The sequence below is a fragment of the Colletotrichum abscissum genome (assembly GCF_030869225.1).
Source record: "Colletotrichum abscissum strain IMI 504890 chromosome Unknown Scaffold_25.1, whole genome shotgun sequence".
Lineage (NCBI taxonomy): Eukaryota > Fungi > Ascomycota > Sordariomycetes > Glomerellales > Glomerellaceae > Colletotrichum > Colletotrichum abscissum.
Window position 1 is genome coordinate 385,465 of NW_026850154.1, and position 21,926 is coordinate 407,390.

Here is a 21,926-nt window from a genome sequence, read left to right on the forward strand (position 1 = left end):
ATGATGACGACTTCACGACGGTCCTCGTTGCCGACGCGAGCCTTCGGGCTGACTCTCTTGAGCCTGCTGCTGCTCATCCTCAGCCCCGCGAATGCCCTCACCATCCAGCCGCGACAGAACTCGTCCACGCCGACCATTGGCGGACGCGAGCGCGTGAGCATCAACAAGGGATGGCGCTTCTGGCGCTCAGAGTTCAACCCGGACGGCCTCATCTACGATCAGCGCCCGGACCTCGTGAACTTGACCGACACCTTTGCGCTCAAGCCGTGGATCCTGCCGTCTGCCAACGACTTCATCAACGACCCGGCTAAGCACTACGAGCGCCCCGGTAGCGAGCCCTCGCGCAATGTCTCGTATGCATCAGCGAGCTTTGACGACGCTTCGTGGGAGAGTGTCAATCTGCCTCACGATTGGGCTATCGCAGGCCCGTTCTATACCGAGGAGAATCCCATCATTGGTGGTGGAATGGGCCGCTTGCCTGTGCATGGCGTGGGTTGGTACCGTCGATCATTGACGGTCACCCCTGAGGATGAGGGCAAGTCCATCTTCCTCGATGTGGATGGAGCCATGTCCTACGCGATGGTGTGGCTCAATGGCTACCTGATCGGTGGCTGGCCTTATCCGTACAACTCGTTCCGCCTCGATCTCACGGCGCACCTCAAGACTGGACAAGACAACGTTCTCGCCATCCGACTGGACAACCCTCCAGACTCGGCACGTTGGTACCCTGGAGGTGGCATCTACCGCAACGTGTGGTTGACAAAGGTCAGCCCGGTCCACGTCGCGCAATGGGGAACCTACATCGTCACAAAGGACGTCTCCTCCGAGTCTGCTACCGTGGATTTGGTAGTTGATGTCGAGAACAAGGGCGATTCCGACCAGGATGTCGAAGTCTCCACCGAAATCCACCTCCTCGACGCTTCGACAGACAAGCCGGGAGCCAAGGTAGCCGAGTTCTCCAGCTCATCAACCTCTGTCACGGCTGGCAGCAAAGCACAAGTCAATGGCTCAACGACCGTCACATCCCCCCTTCTCTGGGGCCCACCACCGACCCAGAAACCGAACCGCTACGTCGCCGTCACGACAGTCACCGTCGCCGGCGCCGTCGTCGATACCTACGAAACTCGCTTCGGCATCCGCACCGTAACCTACGACGCGAACCGCGGCCTCCTCGTCAACGGCGAACACGTCCTCATCCAGGGCGTGAACAACCACCACGACCTCGGCGCCATCGGCGCAGCCTTCAACACCCGTGCCGCCGAGCGCCAGCTCGAGGTCCTCGAGGAACTCGGCTGCAACGCCATTCGCATGTCTCACAACCCTCCCGCGCCCGAACTGCTCGAATTGACAGACAGTCGCGGGTTCCTGGTCATGGATGAGGTATTTGACTCGTGGTACCGCAACAAGACCGCGAACGACTTCCACCTCATCTTCGAGGACTGGCACGAGGCAGACCTGCGCGCAATGATGCGCCGCGATCGCAACCACGCCTCCGTCATCATGTGGAGTTTCGGCAACGAGGTTTCGGAGCAGCAGATTGGCGACCCTGGCACCGTCCCCGCGCTCGAGCTGCACGGCATCGTGGGCGAGGAAGATCCCACCCGACCATCTACCGCGTCCATGAACTTTGCCAAGCCAAACATGTCCTTCCCCACGGCCATGGACGTCCTCAGCCTAAACTACCAGGGCGAAGGCATCCGCGACACACCAAACTACTCCTTCCTACCGGGCGTGAGGACACACCCCTTATACGCCGACTTCCACGAGGCCTTCCCGGACAAGATGATCCTCAGCAGCGAGACGGCCTCGGCGCTGAGCACGCGCGGGACCTACATGTTCCCCGTCACGGGCGACACGGGCGCCCCCGTCAACGACACCTCCGGAGGAAACTCCACCTCGCAGCAGGTCAGCGCGTACGAGCTCTATTCTGCCAACTTTGGTTCCTCGCCCGACAAGGTCTTCAAGGCGCAAGACACGCACCCCTTCGTCGCGGGCGAGTTCGTCTGGACGGGCTGGGATTACCTCGGCGAGCCGACGCCTTACTACACGGCGCGCAGTTCCTACTCGGGCATCATCGACCTCGCGGGCTTCAAGAAGGACCGCTTCTTCCTGTACCAGGCGCGCTGGAGGCCTGATGTCAAGTTTGCGCATGTGCTGCCGCACTGGAACTGGCCTGAGGACCGCGTCGGCGAGGTCACCCCCGTACATGTTTTCACGTCGGCGGACGAGGCCGAGTTGTTTGTAAACGGGGTCTCGCAGGGTAGGCAGACGCGCGCGGAGCTGACGTACCGGTTCCGATGGGACGATGTCGTGTATGAGCCCGGTGAGATCCGGGTCGCGACGTATAAAGACGGCGCGGAGTGGGCCGAGACGACGGTGCGAACGGTCGGGGCGTCGGCGAAGCTTCGCGGGTCTGCGGACCGTACGACGATCAAGGCCGACGGCGTGGACTTGTCGTTTGTTACTGTCGAGGTGTTGGATGCGAATGGCGATGTGGTGAGGTTCGCGGACGATGAGATTACCTTTTCCGTGAGCGGCCCTGGTGAGATTGTTGCGACTGACAACGGTGACCCGGCGGACTTGGTTGCGTTCCCGTCGTTGGTCCGCAAGGCGTACAGCGGTCTTGTGTTGGCTATTGTGAGGTCTGAGGAGGGTGTTGCTGGAGATATCACCGTCACGGCTTCCGGTGCGGGTCTTGAGGGGGTTGAGGTTGTTGTGAAGACACTGTGAAGATGTTCAAGTTTGGTGTACATAAAGGTCTAATACCAGACTAGGTGAAGGGAATCTCATTCAAAGAACGTTAAGAAGCCGCACAGCCTCAGAGACATTCAATCAGTGATCATCGTGTACCGAGAGTTTGGTAGGTTGCACTCGCACTCGCTGATGAATTGCCTTACTCGGGGCGTTGGACCTGGGAAGAGCCAAATAAATGGGCTGTAAAGTTTAACAGAGTGAGCAGACGCATGACAGGGGCTGCCATAGAACGCATACAAGCGGAATTACCTACCTAATTTAGGTCGTGCACAAACGGGATGAACTATGGCTTCGAGTCAGGAGTCTCTCGGATCAGCCCCCCAACTAACGTCAGGCGGTTGACCAGCAGAGGTAGGGCTGAAGAAGGACATGAAGATGGGAATCGAAGATACGGAGCAGGTAAAGACTCTAACAAGTGTCTCGCTGTATTCGGCTCAGCTGCCGATCTCCTCGTACTTTCAGCACACCTCGGCCTCTACAATACGGATACAATAGGTCAACTGCTCGCAGCCACGCCGCCCCGTTCAACGGCGCCGGGGAACTAGATTAACGGCGGAAGGCGGAGCAACACGACCAAATGAACGAAAATAGCAGCAGGTCGCCCCACGGCGAGCGGGTTGTCGACTTGTCCGGCACAGAGATGGGCGTGGGACGGGTTGACAACTTGATTGTGGAGGGAAACCCGGCATTGTCGAGATTGACCTTCCCCACTGAGACTCCCTGCAGCATCCGCCCTTTACGAGGTTGCATATGATCGCCATAATGCAGGACGATGGGCACATTAAGTAAATAAGCTCTACTGTTAAAGATGGCATGCCCATCCCGCCGGCCCGTTCATCTGATCTGTTGATCCTCTTTCTCGCTATACATCCTGTCAATCGTTTGGATACGTCAGTTTTGAGATCATTAATACCATGTCGCCCGTCACTCGTTTGTTCTCGGCGGCGGCGGTCGCGTCAGTTGCGACTGCGGCTGTGCTTGATCTGGGCATTATTGTCGACAATGGCTACGTAAGTTCCATCTACAGCCTTTGATAACGAGAATACGTAGTAACACATGCATCATAGAAAGTTGTCGAGTTCGGTATCGGAACGCCGGCCAAGACATTCCGTCTCCTCTTCGATACGGGAAGCTCCTCTTCGTGGGCGACCGACAGCCAGTGCCTCGCCAAGGGAAACTGCAACAACGGTAGCGGGTGCGTCTCTCGAACCAAATCCCCTGAGCAAGATCATCCTTCAGGGTCACTAATACATAGATTGGCAGATACGATCGGACGGGCTACAGCATCAACGCCTCAACCAGCGGCCACTACACGGGCGAAAGCGCCGTGATCCCCTACCTCGGAGGCGACGTCGCCGGCCCCACGGTCGCCGAGAAATGGACTGTCGGCAACTTCACCTGGGACCAGTCCTTCATCGCCGCAAACGAGAGCAACTGGGCGGCGCTGGCCGCCGACGGCTTCATGGGCCTCGGCTTCAGTTCCATCATCGACGGCGGTGCCAACACCGTCGTCGAGACCCTCATGGCTGAGAACCGCCTCGACGCGGCAAAGTTTGGAATCTACTACGGCACCGAGGCTAAGAACACGAGCGGCGTGCCCGGCGATGGCGTCCTGACGATCGGCGGCTCTCGCGAGGATGAGTACGTCGAGGGCGACCTCGTTACGATTCCCATCACTAGGGTTGACGGCACCTATGATGTCTGGCGGTCTACGATCCTCAAGGTCAACGGCACTAGGACGACGAGCAACGGCAGCGTCATTGAGACGGAGACGGATTTCGACCAGGCGCGTGTCGTTTTCGACACGGGCGCGGGGTCCATTACCCTCCCGACGAAGCAGAACCTGGCCGTGTACGAGTCCATCGGGATGAACTACACAAAGATCCTCAAGGGCGAGCACATCCCGCTCTGCAGCGAGTTCAACTCGTCGTGGTCGTTCAAGTTTACTTTCGGTGACTACCGGTACCCGCAGACGATTGAGATCCCGGGCGACCAGTTGGCGCGACCGGGGTTTGCGTACCGGGATGACGCGTGCTGGCCTCCGTTTGAGGATGGCGCGCAGTCTGGGTTCGTGTTGATTGGGACGCCGTTGTTGAGGAACTTCTATACTGTGTGGGATTATGGCTCTGCGGCGAACGAGACGGTCATTGGGAAGTTTGATCCCACGTTATCGTTTGGGTACTTGAACAACAAGACCACGGCAGCGAAGTGAGGGATGGTGGTTGTGGGACGGCAGTGATGGGATTTGAGATTGTAGGTCATAGGGGTGGATCATATCAGAACCAGATTTTTGGAACCCATCAAATGCAAAAGATTCCATGCGAGCGAATCTTGGAAATCCTTCAACTTGACAGACCGGGGGTTCATGCATCGATGCGATCGTGAGCTGTAGATCTTGGATCGCACGTGGAGGAGGACCAGTCAATCCCACCTGGGGGTCACCCGGTTCTACAGATCTGCATCGGGCTCGTCTATTTGACTTTTGTTGTGACGTGCCGCACCTTACGGAAAATGGCAGGTGAGTATCTATCACAGGATTTTGATTTGACAGTCTGGGTGTTGACATGGACTGGGATGGAAGGGTTGATGTGGGTGAGAAAGGGCCCAGACCCAAGCTGAGAGGGTGAAGTGAGTGAGTAAACCGTGAGTGAGTGGCTGAGAGAGAGGCACAGAGTGTAAGTGAGTGTGTGAGTGAGCTGTGAGTGAAGAGTGAGATGAGAGGCCCCGACGCCAAAAGTTCGAGGTGCGGCAACATGACGTCGTCGGTGACGTCTTGGCCGAAGTTGCGGCATGTGCCATTGGCTCACAGCAGCGACGCACTCGCCACGCGCCCACGCAACTTTCGCAGCTTCACAGCGGAGAAGGTGTGGCTGGGAAAAACCTGGAACAAATTGAACTGGAGGGAAGGCAGTTGCACATGCACGAACCGCTCAGTCAATCGTCACTGCTCTGCATGGAGTGTCTGGTTGGTTCATTCATCTGCCTTGGTGGTGTAAGAGAGGAAGAGAAATGCAGAAGGAGGGATGGAGGGGGAGGGAAGATGCGGGATATTACTCCTTGAGCACCGGCTGTCTTTCTGGGCTGCTACGAATGTGTTCTCCTTCATGATACCCTTATCCTACGAAATACCTAGCATTATTCTACTACTTTGTCGTCGGATTCCACCTATTCGAAGCACCTAATTCTCTCATGAATTCCTGCCACCGTATCTAGACAAGGTAGTCCATCACCAGAACCATCATGCCTCGGACACTGCTTCTGTGTTTCATCCATGGCTTCAAAGTGAGTAGTCAACAACAATAGCAAGCCATCGATGCGCCGGCACAGCAAGCAGCTAACAAGTACAAATTTCACAAGGGGAACGAAGACACATTTCACGATTTTCCAGATGTGAGACTCCTTCGGCACCACGCGCCCATTTCTTCTATACTGATGCTTGCGATGTAGGACCTGAAGCGATCAGTCACCAAGCAACTCCCAGACCATCGCGTCGAGTCCATCGTGTACCCTCAGTATGAGACAAAAGGCGAGCTGGCGCAGGCCACCGAGGCGTTTCTCGCATGGTCAGTCTACTTACCACTCGTAGTAGTCATTACCCTGAAGCATCCTAACAACATGTAGGCTGAAGGAGAGGGTCATGGATGTAAGAAAGGCCAGCGTCGAGAAACCTTGGCCACCCAAGGACAGAGAAGTCGGAGTCGTTCTCGTCGCTCATTCTATGGGGTAGGCAGTCTCGCAAATCTGCACGGTGAAGTGATCCAAGCCTAACACACCTTAGAGGATTTGTCGCCGCAGATTCGCTCTTCCTAGCCATCAACGAGCGGGCGCAGTCTAACCCGTCAGAAGATGATCCAATCTTCCCCCTCATCCAGGGAATCCTCACCTTCGACACCCCCTACAACGGCCTCGCCCGCTCCATGTTCGTCTATGGCGGCTTCTCAAACTACCAAAAAGTCAGCAGCGTCTTTAACGTCATGACGGCTCTCTCGGCCGCCGCGCCCTCCACCCTCGCCCGCCTAGGAACCCGCCGCGCCGCAACTTCTGCCGTGACGACTACGGCCACCCGAAACCCAGGTTGGAAGACATGGCAGCTCGTCGCCGTGAGGACAGGCACTGTGGGCGCCATCGCTGCCGGCGGCGTCGCCGCCTATGTCAACCGCGAGGCCATCATGAAGAGCCTCAAGGGCCTCAACAAGAACTCCGTCAAGGAAGGGTACCAGCAGAGCGTCGATGCTCTCGGCCAGGGGCTGGCGTATATCAACCGCGGCAACGTCGGCCAATCCTTTGCCTGGCTCTCGGATCACTTCACTTTCGTTGGCGCGCTCATGAAGCAGAAAGAACTCAACCGCCGCCTCGAGCGGATGGGTGCGCTCAAGGGTGTCGGCATTCACGACTTTTATGCGTCGCTGGGCGAGAACGGGTACTGGCAGGGTGGCTACTTTGTCCCCGAGCGGACGTTCTGCGCCGTACCGGAGGAGAGTCATCCTGCTTCATCGCTCTTCTCGCGACAGGTTCTGCCAGAGGTTGACGACGAGGTGGCAGCGCATATGGCCATGTTCCAGCCTGCGAAGCACAAGGGGTACGAGAAGATGACAGAGAATGCGGCCGACTTGGTGATTGAGTGGTTCAAGAGCGAGGAGCCTGTTGTCGATGATGCCAAGTTCCGCGAGACGCCGCCCGAGGAGGTTGCGGAGGATGCCGAGGTTGAGGAAACATTGGAGAAAGCTATTTCGAACACCGAAGCACCAGCAGAAAACTCGGACGACAAGATTGACAAAAATTTCAACGAGAAGGAAGCGTCAAAGTCGACGGATGATGGAATACCCGACGAGTCACCGATTGACATCGCCGCCGCTGCTTCGCTCGTGCCACTCCCCGCCGACGGTGAGGGAGACTTGGTGGGCGATATCAACCCGGAGAACATGACTAACGAGGAGAAGCGGACGTACATGCAGCATCTCTTCCGCATCGCGCAGTCAACAGGTACAGGCGTCAAGGGATGGCTTCCTGGTATGCCCAGTATGCCAGGTATGCCCAATATGCCGAACATGCCCAACATGCCGAATATGCCCAAGGTTCCCACCTCGGTCTCATCCTTGGGCCAGGCATCGCTGCCGAGTGTCAACATTTTCAGAAAGGCAACGCCCTCGCAAGTGCCGGCTGACGGGGAGAAGCCAGAGACCGAGAAGGCGAACGAAGCCGTCGGGGATGTCGCCAAGACGGGAGATGTTGCAAAGCCAGAGACGGCCGTCGCCGACAACAAGAAGGAAGATCAAGAGCTTGCAAGTGACGCTGTCGGCAACGAGACTGCTCAAGCGGCAGCGGCTGCTGGCCAACTCGAGTCTCAACCTGCCGAGCCCGCCGCTGACGACAGCAAGAAGAAGGGCTGGTCGCTGCCAAGCGTAAACATCTTCAGAAAGTCGGCGTCGTCTCAGGCGCCGGCTGCTGAATCGAAAGAGACTGTTAAGAACGATAGCGACAAGAAGCCTGAAGCGGAGGTCGCTGGTGATGGACAGGTTGAGAGTCGGTCGGCCACAGAAGCTGAGGCAGCTGGCAGCGAGGTCGCACAAGCAGCGGCTGCGACCGGCCAGCTGGAGATGGCCGATGGCGGCGATGATGCAAAGAAGACGACGGCATGAGGCCGAGAGACGTGAGAATCACAGGGATCTGTCATGTTTGGAAAACTACGAGCGCGGATTGATTGCATCGGAACCTTAGTACCTAGTTAAGGTAGTTGAATCAGCAATATGAAAGTAATAGCTAAAAGATTACCCTTTTCTTCAATGGTGAGCATCCGGTGTGGCACGGAAGTGGCTTGTCGGGCCTCGACTCCAACAAAAACCGTCAAAAGCTTAAATCGCGGGTGGCTGAACTTTGAAAGGAATTTGCTCAACGACATCTGGAATTGCTCCAAAAACATCAAAAATGATAGAATTGGCATCGTGAAATGAATTGCGTCGAAAAGCAAAAGGAAATGATTTCGCCCGGACTTGAACCGGAGACCTTCAGTGTGTTAGACTGACGTGATAACCAACTACACCACGAAACCAATGTTGTTGACAACTTGTAGTGCCAAAGCTTGTCTTGAAGGTAGCAAGCTGAAAGCCAGCGAGGAACCAAGTTTCTCCCTCGACAACGCGCTTTTCAGATCTCTGACTTTGCTGCAAATCACTTTTAGGTTTAAGGTCTCTATACTTGTCGATATGTCGTTTGCGGAACTAACGTAGCTATGACTTGGTCTATGCCTATTCATTTTGGTACCCAATACCACCCATTGACTTTTGTCCTGGGTATACAACGTCGTGGACAACGGACCAGAGTCTATTCAGGGGAGAACGCAATGCATATGAAGAATGCGGGAGATTGGAGAACTTTTGATAATCGACCATCGGATAGGTCTCGTAGTTCTCACCTGGGCTCAAGAATAGCTTCTTGCACATGTGCCTCGAAGACCTCGTTTCTCGGTCCAATATCCCGGCTAGATCTACCTTTCTTCACCTCAAGCAAAACATGTGGTAGGTTATAATCGTCTTGATAGATTTGATGTACAACTTCAAGGCGCATGTAAACCTCGAAAATCAGCCGCGATTCGCCTCGCTCCTGTGTGACTAGGCCAGCTCCGAGCGGTCCGCCATATTTAAATCACTGTCCATTGGTCTAGGGTATAAAGACGCGATTTCTTATCATCGTATCCTTGCCTTACCCTGCAAAGATCAAGGTGTCATCCCGAAAGCCGAAGGCGCGGCATGGGCGGGCGGGTCAAACCGACCGTGACGGCAGTGCATGGTTAGTTGGCTACATGCAGCGAGTCTTGGTGGCCGGGCTTCGGTGAACATGAATTAATGACAATGGAACAGCTATCATTGATCTGGAAGCTGTCTTCAAATATCGACAACATGGTTCTACATGTCGTGATTTGACTTAAACCGCCTGTGCTGCGACCGATGTAGCAGAGGCCGTGGAGGAGGCATGTGATGGAGATGAGGTGATGAACTTCTTTCACAGCTGCAGAACCTGATCACCTCTTCGAAATTGAACATTTCGTCTTTGATAAGAAGTGGTCTCAAGAGATGGATCTAACGAGCTAGATACAAGCCTACATCACGAAACTTCGTGCAGCCTCCGCGCAATTTATGATGATTTCGGTGGCATTCCGGCCCCATGTCTCTTTCCGGCAGTCTGGTACGTTCCTGCGTCCATGTCCCTGTAACCGTCAGGTCGCGAATCTTGCTGCGGCTTGGTTAGTCATTCGTTGCTGCGAATGCGAAGGGGAATATGCTCTAGCAAACGTTGACAGCGGCCCCAATTACTCCATTCGACATGAGATGACAATATTGCGTGCTCGAGGTTGCAATAAAGCTCAATAACCTTAGCTTCCTCCCACAACGAGCTTCCCCTGCATTCATCACCTTACGAATATGCATATCCAAAAGTCTAATCTCGCTTCTTCAACCTCGTTCACCATCAAGCACCAGAAGCTGTTTACCCCGCATCCTTCTCGGCTCTTCCCCATTGGATCGCAGTTGGAAATCCTTGGGCAAAAGTCTTGGAATTCTTCGGTCTCTCGGTGGAACATGTGCGGGACCTGCATCCCGGCCCAATTGCCCCGTCTGGGAGGTGACAAAGTGCCCCTGGACACCTCAAAGTTGGACCCTTTCCCCGGTTCCTTTCCTCCGCCATCGGTGCAATTGCACCGAAGTTGAGAGCTTCCCCTTCCATTTTGCAGCTCTTTGAAGCTAGATCGGCACAGAGCTTCACATGGCTCTTTTATTCTCTTGCAGGTATGACGCTCCGCGACCCAAGTCAAGAGAAAGAGGGGACTCCCTTGGCCTCATCTAACCTGCAGATCTAGCGGCCACCAGCAGCGTAGCATCCCCCTCGATTGCGGGCGACTCCCCGAGAAAGATGGAGCGAACGGATGGCATCATGCGCGCTGAGATCGCGTCGGGCCAAGTCTGAAGGCATTCATCCGTCCACTCCCACGACTCAAGATCATCGCGTCGGATGATGCCATCCACAGGCTGTGCTGCGAGCCAAGACTCGGCGGATCGCGCGGTCGACTTGATGAGAATTGCTTTTGCTTTCCGTTGCACCGAAGATGTCTTGGGCTCTTATTAGAGCATCACCGTCGCCGCCTTTCTTTTCGCAGCTGTTGTAACGGTGCACGGTCAGACGTCTTGAGTTCCTCACTCTTTGTTCTTCCAAGAATGTCTCGGCTCGCTCTTGGTCTCGTTGCCCTCGCTGGCCTCATGGGCCCGGCCAGCGCGCAACGCTTCGACAACAGCACCAGCGATAGCGCCACCGTCAAATGGCTCGGCAGCACTCCCTCTTACACCGCCGGTACGACATTCGGCCTGCCCTGGGCCCGCAGCAAGTACTTCCCCAACTCGACCGAGTTCTCCCTCTCAGGCGGCGGTTTGCTGCAGACCTGGGTGACGGCATACTGGTCTGACGGCTCCATCAAATGGACCGGCCACGCGATCCCCGAATCCGACACGATCCTGGACGAGTACACAGTCAGCGCATCTCCGTCGTCCAACTCGACGACGCGCTTCTCTCGTGCCAGACGGCAGCAGTCTAGCGGCCTGGCCGTCACCGACTCATCTGATGCCGTTAGTGTCGATACTGGCAAACTTGCCATCACGTTCCCCAAATCGGGTAATGTCGTCGTTGGCGAGATTAAGACTGCATCTGGCAAGACTATCGGCCAGAACGGAAAGCTGGTGCTGCACTCTCAGTCCGGCGTGGAGGACCAGGCGGAGTTGAAGGGCCAATCTGCCATAAACTACTTCAACTTCGAGAGCAACATCGAAAAGGTCACTGTCAGCAAGGACAACACTGCTCGTGCCCTCGTCACCGTCCGTGGCAAGCACTCCGGCGACGGTAGCCACGAAGACTGGCTTCCCTTCATCCTCCGCTTTTACCTCTACCACAACTCCGAGGCCGTTCGCATCGTACACACTGTCATCTACGATGGCAACGCCGAGGAAGACTTCATCTCTGGACTTGGCATCCGCTTCGAGGTTCCCCTCGAGGGCGAGGAACAGTACAACCGTCACGTCAGAATTTCCGGCATCGACGGAGGTCTCCTGAGTGAAGCCGTGCAGGGCATCACCGGTCTCCGCAGAGACCCCGGCGTCGACATCCGCAACGATCAATTCGAGGGCGTGGAGCTCGCCGATCCTGCTACATGGGACCAGAGAGTCACAACCAGACTCAAGTGGATCCCTACTTGGAGCGACTTCAGCTTGACCCAGCTCTCTCCTGATGGCTTCACGTTGAAGAAGCGCACCAAGGCTGGTCAGAGTTGGGTCAACATCCCCGGCGGCACTCGCTCGGGCGGTCTGGCGTACCTCGGCGGTGCCACCAAGGGTGGTCTCGCCGTTGGCCTGCGCAACTTCTGGAAGCGTTACCCGACCGGCATCGACATCACCAACGCCGCCACGGACAAGGGTGAGATTACAATCTGGATCTACAGCCCCTCGGCACCCGCTCTGGATATCCGCCCCTACCACGACGGTCTCGGCCAGGAGACCTACGCAGAGCAGCTCGATGCTCTCGAAATCACGTACGAAGACTACGAGCCCGGCTTCAACAACCCGTACGGCGTCGCCCGAACCAACGAAATCTTCCTCTACGGCTTCGACCAGACCCCCAACCGTACGCTCCTCGCCGACTTGACCGACCACACCAACAACCCTCCCGTCCTCTTCGGCGAACCCGAATATCTCGCCGAAACCAAGGCTATTGGTAACTACTGGGCACCTCCGGCCGAGTCCCCCTCAGGCCTCGCCGCCGACATCGAGAAGCACCTCGACTTTCTCTTCAAATTCTACGAAGGTCAGGTCGAGCAGCGCAAGTGGTACGGCTTCTGGGACCACGGCGACTTCATCCACGCCTACGACACGGACAGGCACCAGTGGCGCTATGATATCGGCGGCTACGCCTGGGATAACTCGGAGCTCTCCCCCGACCTCTTCTTCTGGAACTACTTCCTCCGTACCGGTCGCGAAGACGTCTTCCGCTTCGCCGAGGCCCAGGTTCGCCACACCGGCGAAGTCGATGTCTACCATCTCGGAAAGTACAAGGGTCTTGGAACCCGCCACGGCGTTCAGCACTGGGGCGATAGCGCCAAGCAGGCCCGTATCTCGACGCCGCAGTACCGCAAGGTCTTCTTCTTCGTCACGGGCGGCGACGAGCGCACCGGCGAGCTGATTGAGGAGATCCTCGACACGGATAAGACCTACGGCGTCCTCGACCCCAACCGCAAGGTCCGCACTGACGGCTGGGTCCCGACTCCCAACTCCTCTGTCGCCGTTGGTCTTGGCACGGATTGGTCCTCGCTTGCTGCCTCATGGCTTCTTGAGTGGGAGCGCCGCGGCTCCCGCTGGGAAGAGGCTCGCACGAAGCTCACCAACACCGCTGCCAGCATCGCCAAGCTCAAGAACGGCTTCGTCACAGGCTCTGGCCTCTACAACCTCGCCGACGGCACCCTCGGACCCCCGCCCGCGGACCCCAACAACAACGGCACCGTCGCCGTGTCTCATCTGTCTGCCGTCTTCGGACTCATGGAAGTCGTCGCCGAGTTCATTGAGCATGCTGGCGACGATGTCCCTGCAGGTTTCGAACAGGCGTGGTACGACTACAGCTACTACTACAGTGCCAGCGCCGCCGAGCAGACGGCGCGGTACGGCAAGGGATTCGGTAACACGAGTCTCAAGCAGGGTCACTCTCGTCTCACTGCATACGCTGCCCACCGCACGAACAACGCGACTCTCGCGGCTCGTGCTTGGAATGAGTTCTTCAACACTGATGGGTTGAAACAAACTGCTCCTTGGAGTACTGTGCACTTCAACGGCAGTGACGTGTTGGCGCCAATCGATGAGGCGTCGTGGATTTCTACGAACGATGCTGCCTTATATGGGCTGGCAGCCATTATCGACTTGGCTCTTGTCGGCGAATACCTTCAGTGAAGTATTTGAGACGTTCATTCCCATCGCTCGGGACATTCTTCTTGGTATAATTTTCCGGGCACCCAGACGTTGCCCAACACTGTAACTACAAGCAACGAACCACATGTATCTATTCGCAACTTTTCGTGTATATATTCTTTTTCGTTCTGGCAAACTTGACCTCAAGATATTGCACGTAATCAGGGTGCCGGGCGCCGCCTAGCGACCAGTGTGTCTGGTCGCTTAAATGTGAATGTCTCAATCATTGTGATCGAGTTCCAACATCTCGCCATTGGACTTGTACAAGAATTGCCACCCAACACAACATCACCTGTTTAGTCCGGCGGTACTGAATTCCATTTTGGCCATATTATAAGATAAACGAAGGAATGCTTCCACTTGTCGACCCAGGGGGACTCCTCGTATGACAAGAAAAAGCGTTGAGCTTGCAGCGTTCCAGCCGCAAAGGGGGAGAAGCAGTAGATTCGCCCAGAGCAGTGTCAACCTGAGCATAATTCTTGCAAAGTTGAACAGCCCAATGGTGTGTCTGTTGGAACTAAATTGATGATGATGATAATGCTCATTTCTCGAGGCTGGCTGTACTCTCTCAGAGACGGCAACCAGTGTGGCCTCGCTGTCCATTGTTTCTCTGGTATCTAGTGATGGCACGATCACAGACATGCTCTCGTGGTCCATCGTGCGAAAGAGTGGGCTGGCTACTTCAGTTTCGATACTCAACCTTGAAACCGTCAGAATAAGTAATGTACGATGCCAACATCGGGATGAATCTAAGCGTACATGTGGCTCCCTCAACTGTTAGTTGGTGAGGCGTTCAAGTCAACGAAAAATAGCTGGAAGGATAGGCCAGGCCGAGCAAGAGTTGTGAGTGGATATAGCTGGAGTTGAGGTAGATTCTTGAATCCCAAACTGTCGTGATGTTCATTCAGGTTGTTTCGTGTGGCTATTGGATGTTGCCGTCACCTGTTCTGGAATGGGTCGAAAAGAAAGAAGGCAGCATTCTATCCTTAAATCCTCAATACAAGTCGCCCGGTGAACCAATCACCCGGAACCCCTGGAGATCGATTTTCCAAACATAAAACATGCCAGGGATAATGAGCAACAGGTGACGGGCCACAGTACCTAGATGCAGCTCGTTGAAAGTGGCACAGCGTCGGGAAAGAGTCTCACATATGACATGGATTGCGCCTGTCGATCAAGATAAGTCCTGTTTCGGGGGCTTCACGTGTGACAAATCGATCACTTCTGGACTGATGTAGCACAACGAAAAGCAGCTGGTTTAGTTATCATCACATGGGCAAGCTTGGTCACGAGGGTCATTTGGTAATCAGCCGATGACAGACCAAGACACTCTCGCTCCCAAGTACATACTAACAATTTTGTCATCTATGAACTCTGTAGACAACTACATTCCAATACTTCATTGAAAACTGATGCTCCGTATTTCAAATGATTGGTACTGCTTTGGGGCTTCAAGCTGTTGACAAAAGGAGAGTGATCATGGGGCGTTTTGTGATTCTTGGAGCGCTGCGCCACTCAGGACAGAAGGTCTCATTGCTGGCCATTGGGGGGCGTCAGCATGTGGCTCAAGATTGTGTATTTTTTGGAGCATGCTTTGGGTGCTCAAAATCTGCCACATTCACGATTGGCACGTTGACAGACCAAGTCAGGCAGTCATGCTTAGATTGAAAGCTTTCAGGAAAGACTGCAGCTACGTCGACTGTTATACCTCCATCCCCCACTTGCGTAAAGGTGCAAACACTGACGATACTCCGATGACAGTATGCCTCCAGGACTGTCGCATGAAACGTTCTCATGCAGTACCTATCGGCACCTGGCGCCCCTCGTAGCATCATATGAGAATGATGAGATGACGAGTCCAACAGTTACAGCATGAAATACAGCCACAGCAGTTGCGAGGCTTCAGAAGGAGTAATTTGCCATATTACCGATATATGTCGCATGCTTGGATGAATTAGCATCCCTTGGATGTGGCCTCGTGATCCATCACTGCACGCCCCTTTCTCGTGGTTTGGCGTGCACTTCGCCTGCTTCAAGATTGAAGCGGCTGAACCAGAGTCAAATAGAATAGGTTAGTAGTCGCGTATGCTGTATTGTGTCAGGTAGGGAGACTTACCACAAGGGACATGTGTAAGAGTGCTTGAGGAGCCAAAGCTCGATGCAGGCCGAACAGAAGACATGGCCGCACGGCAACTGGCCGACAACACTTCCAGCGACAAAATCATCCAGGCAAACAGGACACGTCTTGGCCTCAGCGACCTTTGCCAACGACTCGAGCTTTCCCCGAGCCAGCTTTGCCATACGGGCTTTTCTCGGTAGCCGGGGCAAGCTATAGGAGCGCAAAGTCGAGGCATCAGGGGAATCATGTCGACTGCGGTGATTGCCCGCTGTTGTAAGATGCAGAGATGGAGGCGGCGGAGGCGGCGGAGGATGCCTCAACTTCCTGATCTTCTTCCATCCGAAGAGGTAGAGTACGAGGCCAACTAGGAGTGCGAAAGCGACACAGAGTGCTGCTGCGACGGCACCTGGCTGCTTCTCGGGCACCCAGGTGGCTGAGGCATCTGTGACAGCGGCATCTGGAATGCTTGTCGGGCTCATACGGATGATGTCATGAGGAATATATTGACGAGGAAGTTGAACGGCGGGAGGATATCAGGATGAGCAGAATCCAAGCAGACACAAACAAAAATCCTGCTGTCCTGCGGTTTTTAAGTCCTACAAACGATCCATGAGTATTACTGATTGCACCGTGTTTCGTGTCAACATTGCACAGAAGCAATCTCACCGACTCGAAAGCCATGTGATGTTTCGGTTGAGGGATTAAGAACTTCCTGTTGCTGCGTGCATTCATATCCGGGTTGCCAGATCAGGTCCTTCGGATGCGAGTGCATTCCGTAGGCTTGGCGGACGATTGGAACAACGTTGAGATTATCTGGGTCTTTTTGCGCCCGCTTCCCATGGGGAAGCAGTAGCTTGTAGGTAATTTTAACGTAATGGTTGTCCATCACCACCGAATCCGACCGTGCCTGTGTTGGCCTTTTGTGTATGAGCGATTTTCTCTTGGCACTCAGACCTCCTTGCTTCCCCAGCCGAATCGGGCCTCGTGCAAGTGAGCCTCGGGAGGCCACCCGCCAGAGGAAATTGGAGTTACGAGGTGGTGGGTTACCGGCCTAACTGGAATTTGCTTTTGTCAAACCAACTTTTGCCATTCAGAGCGATAGGGCGTTACCTACGGGCTTGTAGTGAGAGGCATTTAACGTCAATCAAAACGAGAGATCCAGGGGGTTTGTTTCCAACTCCCAGTGATCATCCTTCTATGATTTCTTCTTTTCTAGAACTGTTATGGCTGGAGGCTCGTATTGAGAGTAACTGGGGGCTTAGCTGCTCTGCTTGCTAATAATTTCCAGGGAAACGGTGCCGGATCGATCGTAAATGGTTACAAGATGCCACTGATTTACTTCAGAAAAGCGGAACAGGAGCGCGTTTATTCATGTTGTCCTGCGTCTTCTCTCTTGATTTCATTAATGGATCAACAATGCTCGACACCTCCGGAGAACCGAGCATGGCACCGATTTTATGTCGAAGCACACAGCACTGCGTGTCAAGCTTGCTCCATGCTAGGGTGCGCTTATTTCATTCCACAGGCATAGTGCACTGGGTAACGAGAGGGGGGTTGAGTTGTAAAGTCCAAGAAAGAAAATGGTGGTCAGCAGGACAATGCGGCGCTTGACCATTTGCTGGAAACTATCATGGTAGTGATGAGCTTGATTGACGGGCAGATGACCGATGCCATCGATGGAGGATTGTTTTATGTCATCCGTTGTGCAATCATGCCACCGAATAAAAAGCATGATCATCGAATTGCAGTCAGATGCCTATGCTAGACAAGAACAGTCTTATCAAAAACGTCGACATTACCGGAGTCCCGATAGTTACGATATCTACCTTGAGTAATTACCTTAGTAAGTACTATGTACGATATCCGAACCGGCTTTGTCATTTCTCTTCAAGAAAGTTAGTAATGACATGTAAAAACTTGGCAGAGGTTAGGGTTGAGAGGGTGCTGGTTCTACTAGTGTTGGTTTGCCCATCATGGTACACGGTGTAAGCCATGTAAGTTACGCAGCCCATTATCAACCTTTCTGTCTGCCCACATAACAGAGGTATTTCCGAAGCACTCGATAAAAATCTCTATACATCAGATAGCCATCCTCGCCAATTCTTACACATGCGGAGCTGCAAACCTTCACCAAGCATCCTACAGTCCCGCTGATCGGAAGCCTCACTACACTCCTTTATCAGCAGAGTCACTCCGTCTTGAGAAATGGCACTAACCGAGCAGATAACATGGACCTTCTTCACGAGCTTGAGTCCATGGCTATGACACAATAGGACAACACTGAACCGGACTACGACGACATCAAGAGGTGGCAGTCTCTCTTCGACTACACATACTCTGGTGCCGCCTAGAAGATCCAGGATCATCGACCCAACTTTGCACGAGTCCATGTCTCCGAACTCCACTTGGACATGGTTCGCGCAGAGAAGGAATCTCAGGGCTACGACAAGGAGTCTTACGAGTATTCTTGCAGCCTTTCGCAAACCCAGACATCGCATGTCGAGCAAAGCACTCAGACCAAGAGGAAGAAGAAGTCTAGCATCTACCTCCTTAAGCTAGCGGGTCCTTTCTCCAGCCCCGAGGACGTTCAAATGATCTGCGGTGCTTCTTCCATGCTGCCCTTGAGTTTCAGCGGCACAGGCGACAACGGCTCTGCCGCCTCTTTTTGCAAGGTTGACGAAGCAACCAAGAAAATCCTCCTCAGTCACCTGTCCGACATCGAGTCAACCTTTCAACCCACATTTATCCGCTACGCAAAGGCGGACAAGAAACTCTCCGCGACATCGATGCATCCCACCCTTGGATCCGAGACCACCTTGACCCATCACCGCCCAAACTCTGAGTCCCAGATCGAATCAGATCAACGACTACTCCCGACTCAGGACCAGTACCCAGTCTGGTACTTCTTCTACGGTACCCTTACGGACCCTACTGTTCTGAACAATCTTCTCGGTATTGAGCCAGTTTATCGAGCTGCAAAGGTTCGCGGTGGCCGTCTCGCAACTTGGGGCGGAAAGTACAAGGCTTTGGTGGATGCGTCAGCCTACGAGAAGGGCTGCGTAGATGGGCACGCTTTTCTTGTTACGAACAAAGACCAGGAGGATGCACTGCAGTTATGAGAGACTGACAAATACGAGGTGGTCCGGTGCGTGCTTGAACTGAGAGGGGAGAGAGAGCAAGAGGTCAGATGCCTTAGATTCCGATTCATCGGTGAAACGGACGCGTGATATGGGCAGAAGCCAGGAGAGCGAATACACGAGCCCGCGAATCCGCGATGGTCCCGGAGCATAGCGTGAAGTGTTTATGATAGGCGTCTTATGTTAAGAGGAATAAGACATACGCCTGGAGCGTGAATTGCTGAGTTGAGAAAGGGACAAAAGTCATCACGCATGCCGAAAAGAATTTGGTCTACTAGGCAAGCGAGGGGCCGCCACAAGACTCCCAAAACAGCTCATGCTGAAGGTGGGTTGGTCACAAATATTATTAATGCTGCTTAGAAAGACCAGTCTTTTGTGCCTGCTTTTGCAAATATTCCTTGTGCTTTGGCTGGACAAAGCTCATATCCCCCCTGAGCATCAACGACCTTTCCACACCCTCCCGCAGCCCGGACTGCAAGACATGCTCGCAAGCGCTCAAAGTGAAGCCGAACCGTGGATGTGTCGTCTGTCCGAAGCTGAATGATGTGGAGGACGGATGCGAGAAGCCCGAGTGAACTGTGAACAGCTCGAGCTTGAGCAGAACTGACTGAAGCGCCGAGGCGCTCCCGCGGTATGCTGCGACGGGATCCGGGGCTGTGAGATCGATTGTCTGCGCTGCGAAGGACCGGATGAGAGACCCTAGTAGAATGCTGTCACACCGTTTGCCACCTGTGGGATCTTGCGGCGATGACATGCATCGGTCTCCGTGTTTGAGCGTCATGTAGAGGCTGGCGTAGGGTTCCAGCATGGTGGTAAGGAGAGTCTTGCGTATTGTTGTAGCATCATCTGGGCCATGAGTTAGTTGTTTTCATTACGGAGTCTCTCAAAACCAGGAACTTATCGGAACACGTACCGACAAAGCCAGATGGGAAAAGATATTCGATGTTGCAAAGCTTGTATGAGTAAGTTTCACGGTTCGCTCCGCTATAACCGAACACTAAGTCTCCATCGTCGTCAACTAAACACTCAGTAGCAATCTTCATCGCCATGTTGTTGAACATTTGGGCGTCTCCGAGTTCATAGGCAACACCCAGAAGCAGCGGATTCTGCATACTCGTCTTGACTGCCTCCATCCATCCGCGGGCCCATGGCCGCGTGATGCTAGTCGCGTCATATTTCTCAGTGACCACAAGAAACTGATAGAGACGTGTGAGTTCCAGTTGTTCGGGAACGTTCTCAAAACGCCCATGCGAGATATTGAGTAGCATTTCCAAAGCCTCTTGCCGGTCATCGGGGAGTTCCACAGTCCAATCTCGCGGGGCACCATCCATATGATGTGGTCGCGACTCAGCGAAGCCGCCATAGAGCATTTTTCGAAAGACTGTTGAGGTTCTCGCAAGCGCTTTGGAGCACACAAGGTAGTTTTTGGGCTTTTCTTCAACGTCTTCTCCTACAAAGAGGTAGAGGTCCCCATTGGAATCGATGACATCCAGGCCGCCAAGACTCCGGATCGCCGGCTCATGGTCGGGATCTTGGTCCATTGCCGTCATGACACGGAGGAACTCTGGAGAGCGCTCATCGACTTTTGCCGTGTTTTTTCCGGGTTGGAATTGTTGTATGTTTGCCAGATGAACTTTGCGAGTAGCTCTTACTGGTACAAACCAACCCAAATCTGATCGTGAGTTTCGGGGATCACCAGGTTGCCCTAGTCTGACTTGTCCACACAGAGACGTTCCAAAGGTGGTCAGATTGTGGCCCGTGCACGTCACAGAGGTCGTACAACGGGGGGAAAATGAGTGTTTTGAAGTCGGTCGATGACTGTTGGGCAGAGGGCGGGAATAAGGGGTGATCGAGTGAGGGTCCTGAGGGCTGGGATAAGCCAGGGGTTGGTGCTCGTAACCTAACTGAATAAAGACATGTTCTGCCAGTGGAAGCAGAGACCATTCGGTTGACAGAACTCTCACAGAAGGGCTAGGCTCGGAACTGATGGCTTCAGGACCGTCCTTGGAGCGAATGTTATACGGGCGATCGGCACCATCCCGGCCCCCGAGGCCCCCGCGCGGGCAGGGCAAACCCACCACGATAACGCTCAATGGCGCTTCGCGTCTCGGAGTGCCTAGTCCCGTCACGGCATCCCACCCCTGTGCGGCGCGGCGCGGGACGCTTTGTTGACCCCACAATCCGACTAATGTGCCGACAGCCTTTCAGTCAGCGAGGTCTCTGTCGGGTAGAGAGATAAGACACTTCAAGTCGATAGTGACTTCCCCCCCCCTTTCCAGCTCACATAGATACTAAAAGAATGGCTTAATAAGTTTACTGATGATTGCTGCGTAGATGCGTTGCAGCTAAGCTTCCGGAGACTCACTTGGCATATGTTAGTTTCTTGGATACAGGTGATTTATAGAGCTGGGAGAACTACGCAGCAGTTTCGACTACATGACCAACATCAGGGTTCTGCTGCATAAATTAGTGCGGACAGTGAATCTTGTCACCTCAAAACACACCTTGAATTAATTAATACAGGCTACATTTCCGGCAGAATTAAGATCTCTCAACTGCTCTTAATTTACGAAGACTACTGTTGAAGACCATATACAGAGGATAAGTTCATAGACATGTCTATCAGTAGATAAGGATTGCCGATGTATTCGGTCCTTTATCTTGGCGGTTGGCTTGATTCACAGTCATTGGATCTTTGGCTTGATAGAGAGCTCGGGGGTCACCAAAGCTACATGTAGTAAGTGTCCAGGATTCTAGCCCTGCACATCAGATCTCGTATCCTGTCAGCTGGCTTTGTGTGCCGAGACATTCCGGCATCCCACTCTCCCTACGGGCGACATGTCATTCTGATTCTGTGTCTGGCGCGTGAGCGAATCATATCGAGATCCCCATGTCTCTGCCTTCTTATGCACCCAGCCTTACTGA

The 21,926-nt window shown here is 54.1% G+C and overlaps 8 protein-coding genes across 8 annotated transcripts; 5 read left to right on the top strand and 3 right to left on the bottom strand.

The window, feature by feature from the left end:
• CABS01_10072 (beta-galactosidase) lies at positions 1 to 2,730 on the top strand (the record flags this gene model as incomplete). Its single annotated transcript, XM_060543428.1, has 1 exon — positions 1 to 2,730. The coding sequence occupies one exon, from the start codon at positions 1 to 3 to the stop codon at positions 2,728 to 2,730; it is 2,730 nt and encodes a 909-aa protein (XP_060399609.1).
• Positions 2,731 to 3,668: 938 nt separating this feature from the next.
• Positions 3,669 to 4,966, top strand: CABS01_10073 (uncharacterized protein; the record flags this gene model as incomplete). Its single annotated transcript, XM_060543429.1, has 3 exons — positions 3,669 to 3,764; positions 3,822 to 3,949; positions 4,018 to 4,966. 3 exons carry the CDS (start codon positions 3,669 to 3,671, stop codon positions 4,964 to 4,966), a joined length of 1,173 nt encoding a protein of 390 aa, XP_060399610.1.
• Positions 4,967 to 5,994: 1,028 nt separating this feature from the next.
• CABS01_10074 (uncharacterized protein) lies at positions 5,995 to 8,393 on the top strand (the record flags this gene model as incomplete). Its single annotated transcript, XM_060543430.1, has 5 exons — positions 5,995 to 6,036; positions 6,112 to 6,144; positions 6,202 to 6,317; positions 6,376 to 6,477; positions 6,533 to 8,393. 5 exons carry the CDS (start codon positions 5,995 to 5,997, stop codon positions 8,391 to 8,393), a joined length of 2,154 nt encoding a protein of 717 aa, XP_060399611.1.
• A 2,568-nt stretch (positions 8,394 to 10,961) lies between these two features.
• CABS01_10075 (uncharacterized protein) lies at positions 10,962 to 13,727 on the top strand (the record flags this gene model as incomplete). The annotated part of the gene is made up of 1 exon (XM_060543431.1): positions 10,962 to 13,727. One exon carries the CDS (start codon positions 10,962 to 10,964, stop codon positions 13,725 to 13,727), a length of 2,766 nt encoding a protein of 921 aa, XP_060399612.1.
• Positions 13,728 to 14,033: 306 nt separating this feature from the next.
• CABS01_10076 (uncharacterized protein) lies at positions 14,034 to 14,387 on the bottom strand (the record flags this gene model as incomplete). Its single annotated transcript, XM_060543432.1, has 1 exon — positions 14,034 to 14,387. The coding sequence occupies one exon, from the start codon at positions 14,385 to 14,387 to the stop codon at positions 14,034 to 14,036; it is 354 nt and encodes a 117-aa protein (XP_060399613.1).
• A 1,344-nt stretch (positions 14,388 to 15,731) lies between these two features.
• CABS01_10077 (uncharacterized protein) lies at positions 15,732 to 16,343 on the bottom strand (the record flags this gene model as incomplete). Its single annotated transcript, XM_060543433.1, has 2 exons — positions 15,732 to 15,792; positions 15,862 to 16,343. 2 exons carry the CDS (start codon positions 16,341 to 16,343, stop codon positions 15,732 to 15,734), a joined length of 543 nt encoding a protein of 180 aa, XP_060399614.1.
• A 1,932-nt stretch (positions 16,344 to 18,275) lies between these two features.
• CABS01_10078 (uncharacterized protein) lies at positions 18,276 to 18,983 on the top strand (the record flags this gene model as incomplete). The annotated part of the gene is made up of 1 exon (XM_060543434.1): positions 18,276 to 18,983. The coding sequence occupies one exon, from the start codon at positions 18,276 to 18,278 to the stop codon at positions 18,981 to 18,983; it is 708 nt and encodes a 235-aa protein (XP_060399615.1).
• Positions 18,984 to 19,347: 364 nt separating this feature from the next.
• On the bottom strand, positions 19,348 to 20,542 carry CABS01_10079 (uncharacterized protein; the record flags this gene model as incomplete). Its single annotated transcript, XM_060543435.1, has 2 exons — positions 19,348 to 19,847; positions 19,915 to 20,542. The coding sequence occupies 2 exons, from the start codon at positions 20,540 to 20,542 to the stop codon at positions 19,348 to 19,350; spliced, it is 1,128 nt and encodes a 375-aa protein (XP_060399616.1).
• Between the last annotated feature and the right edge of the window lie 1,384 nt (positions 20,543 to 21,926).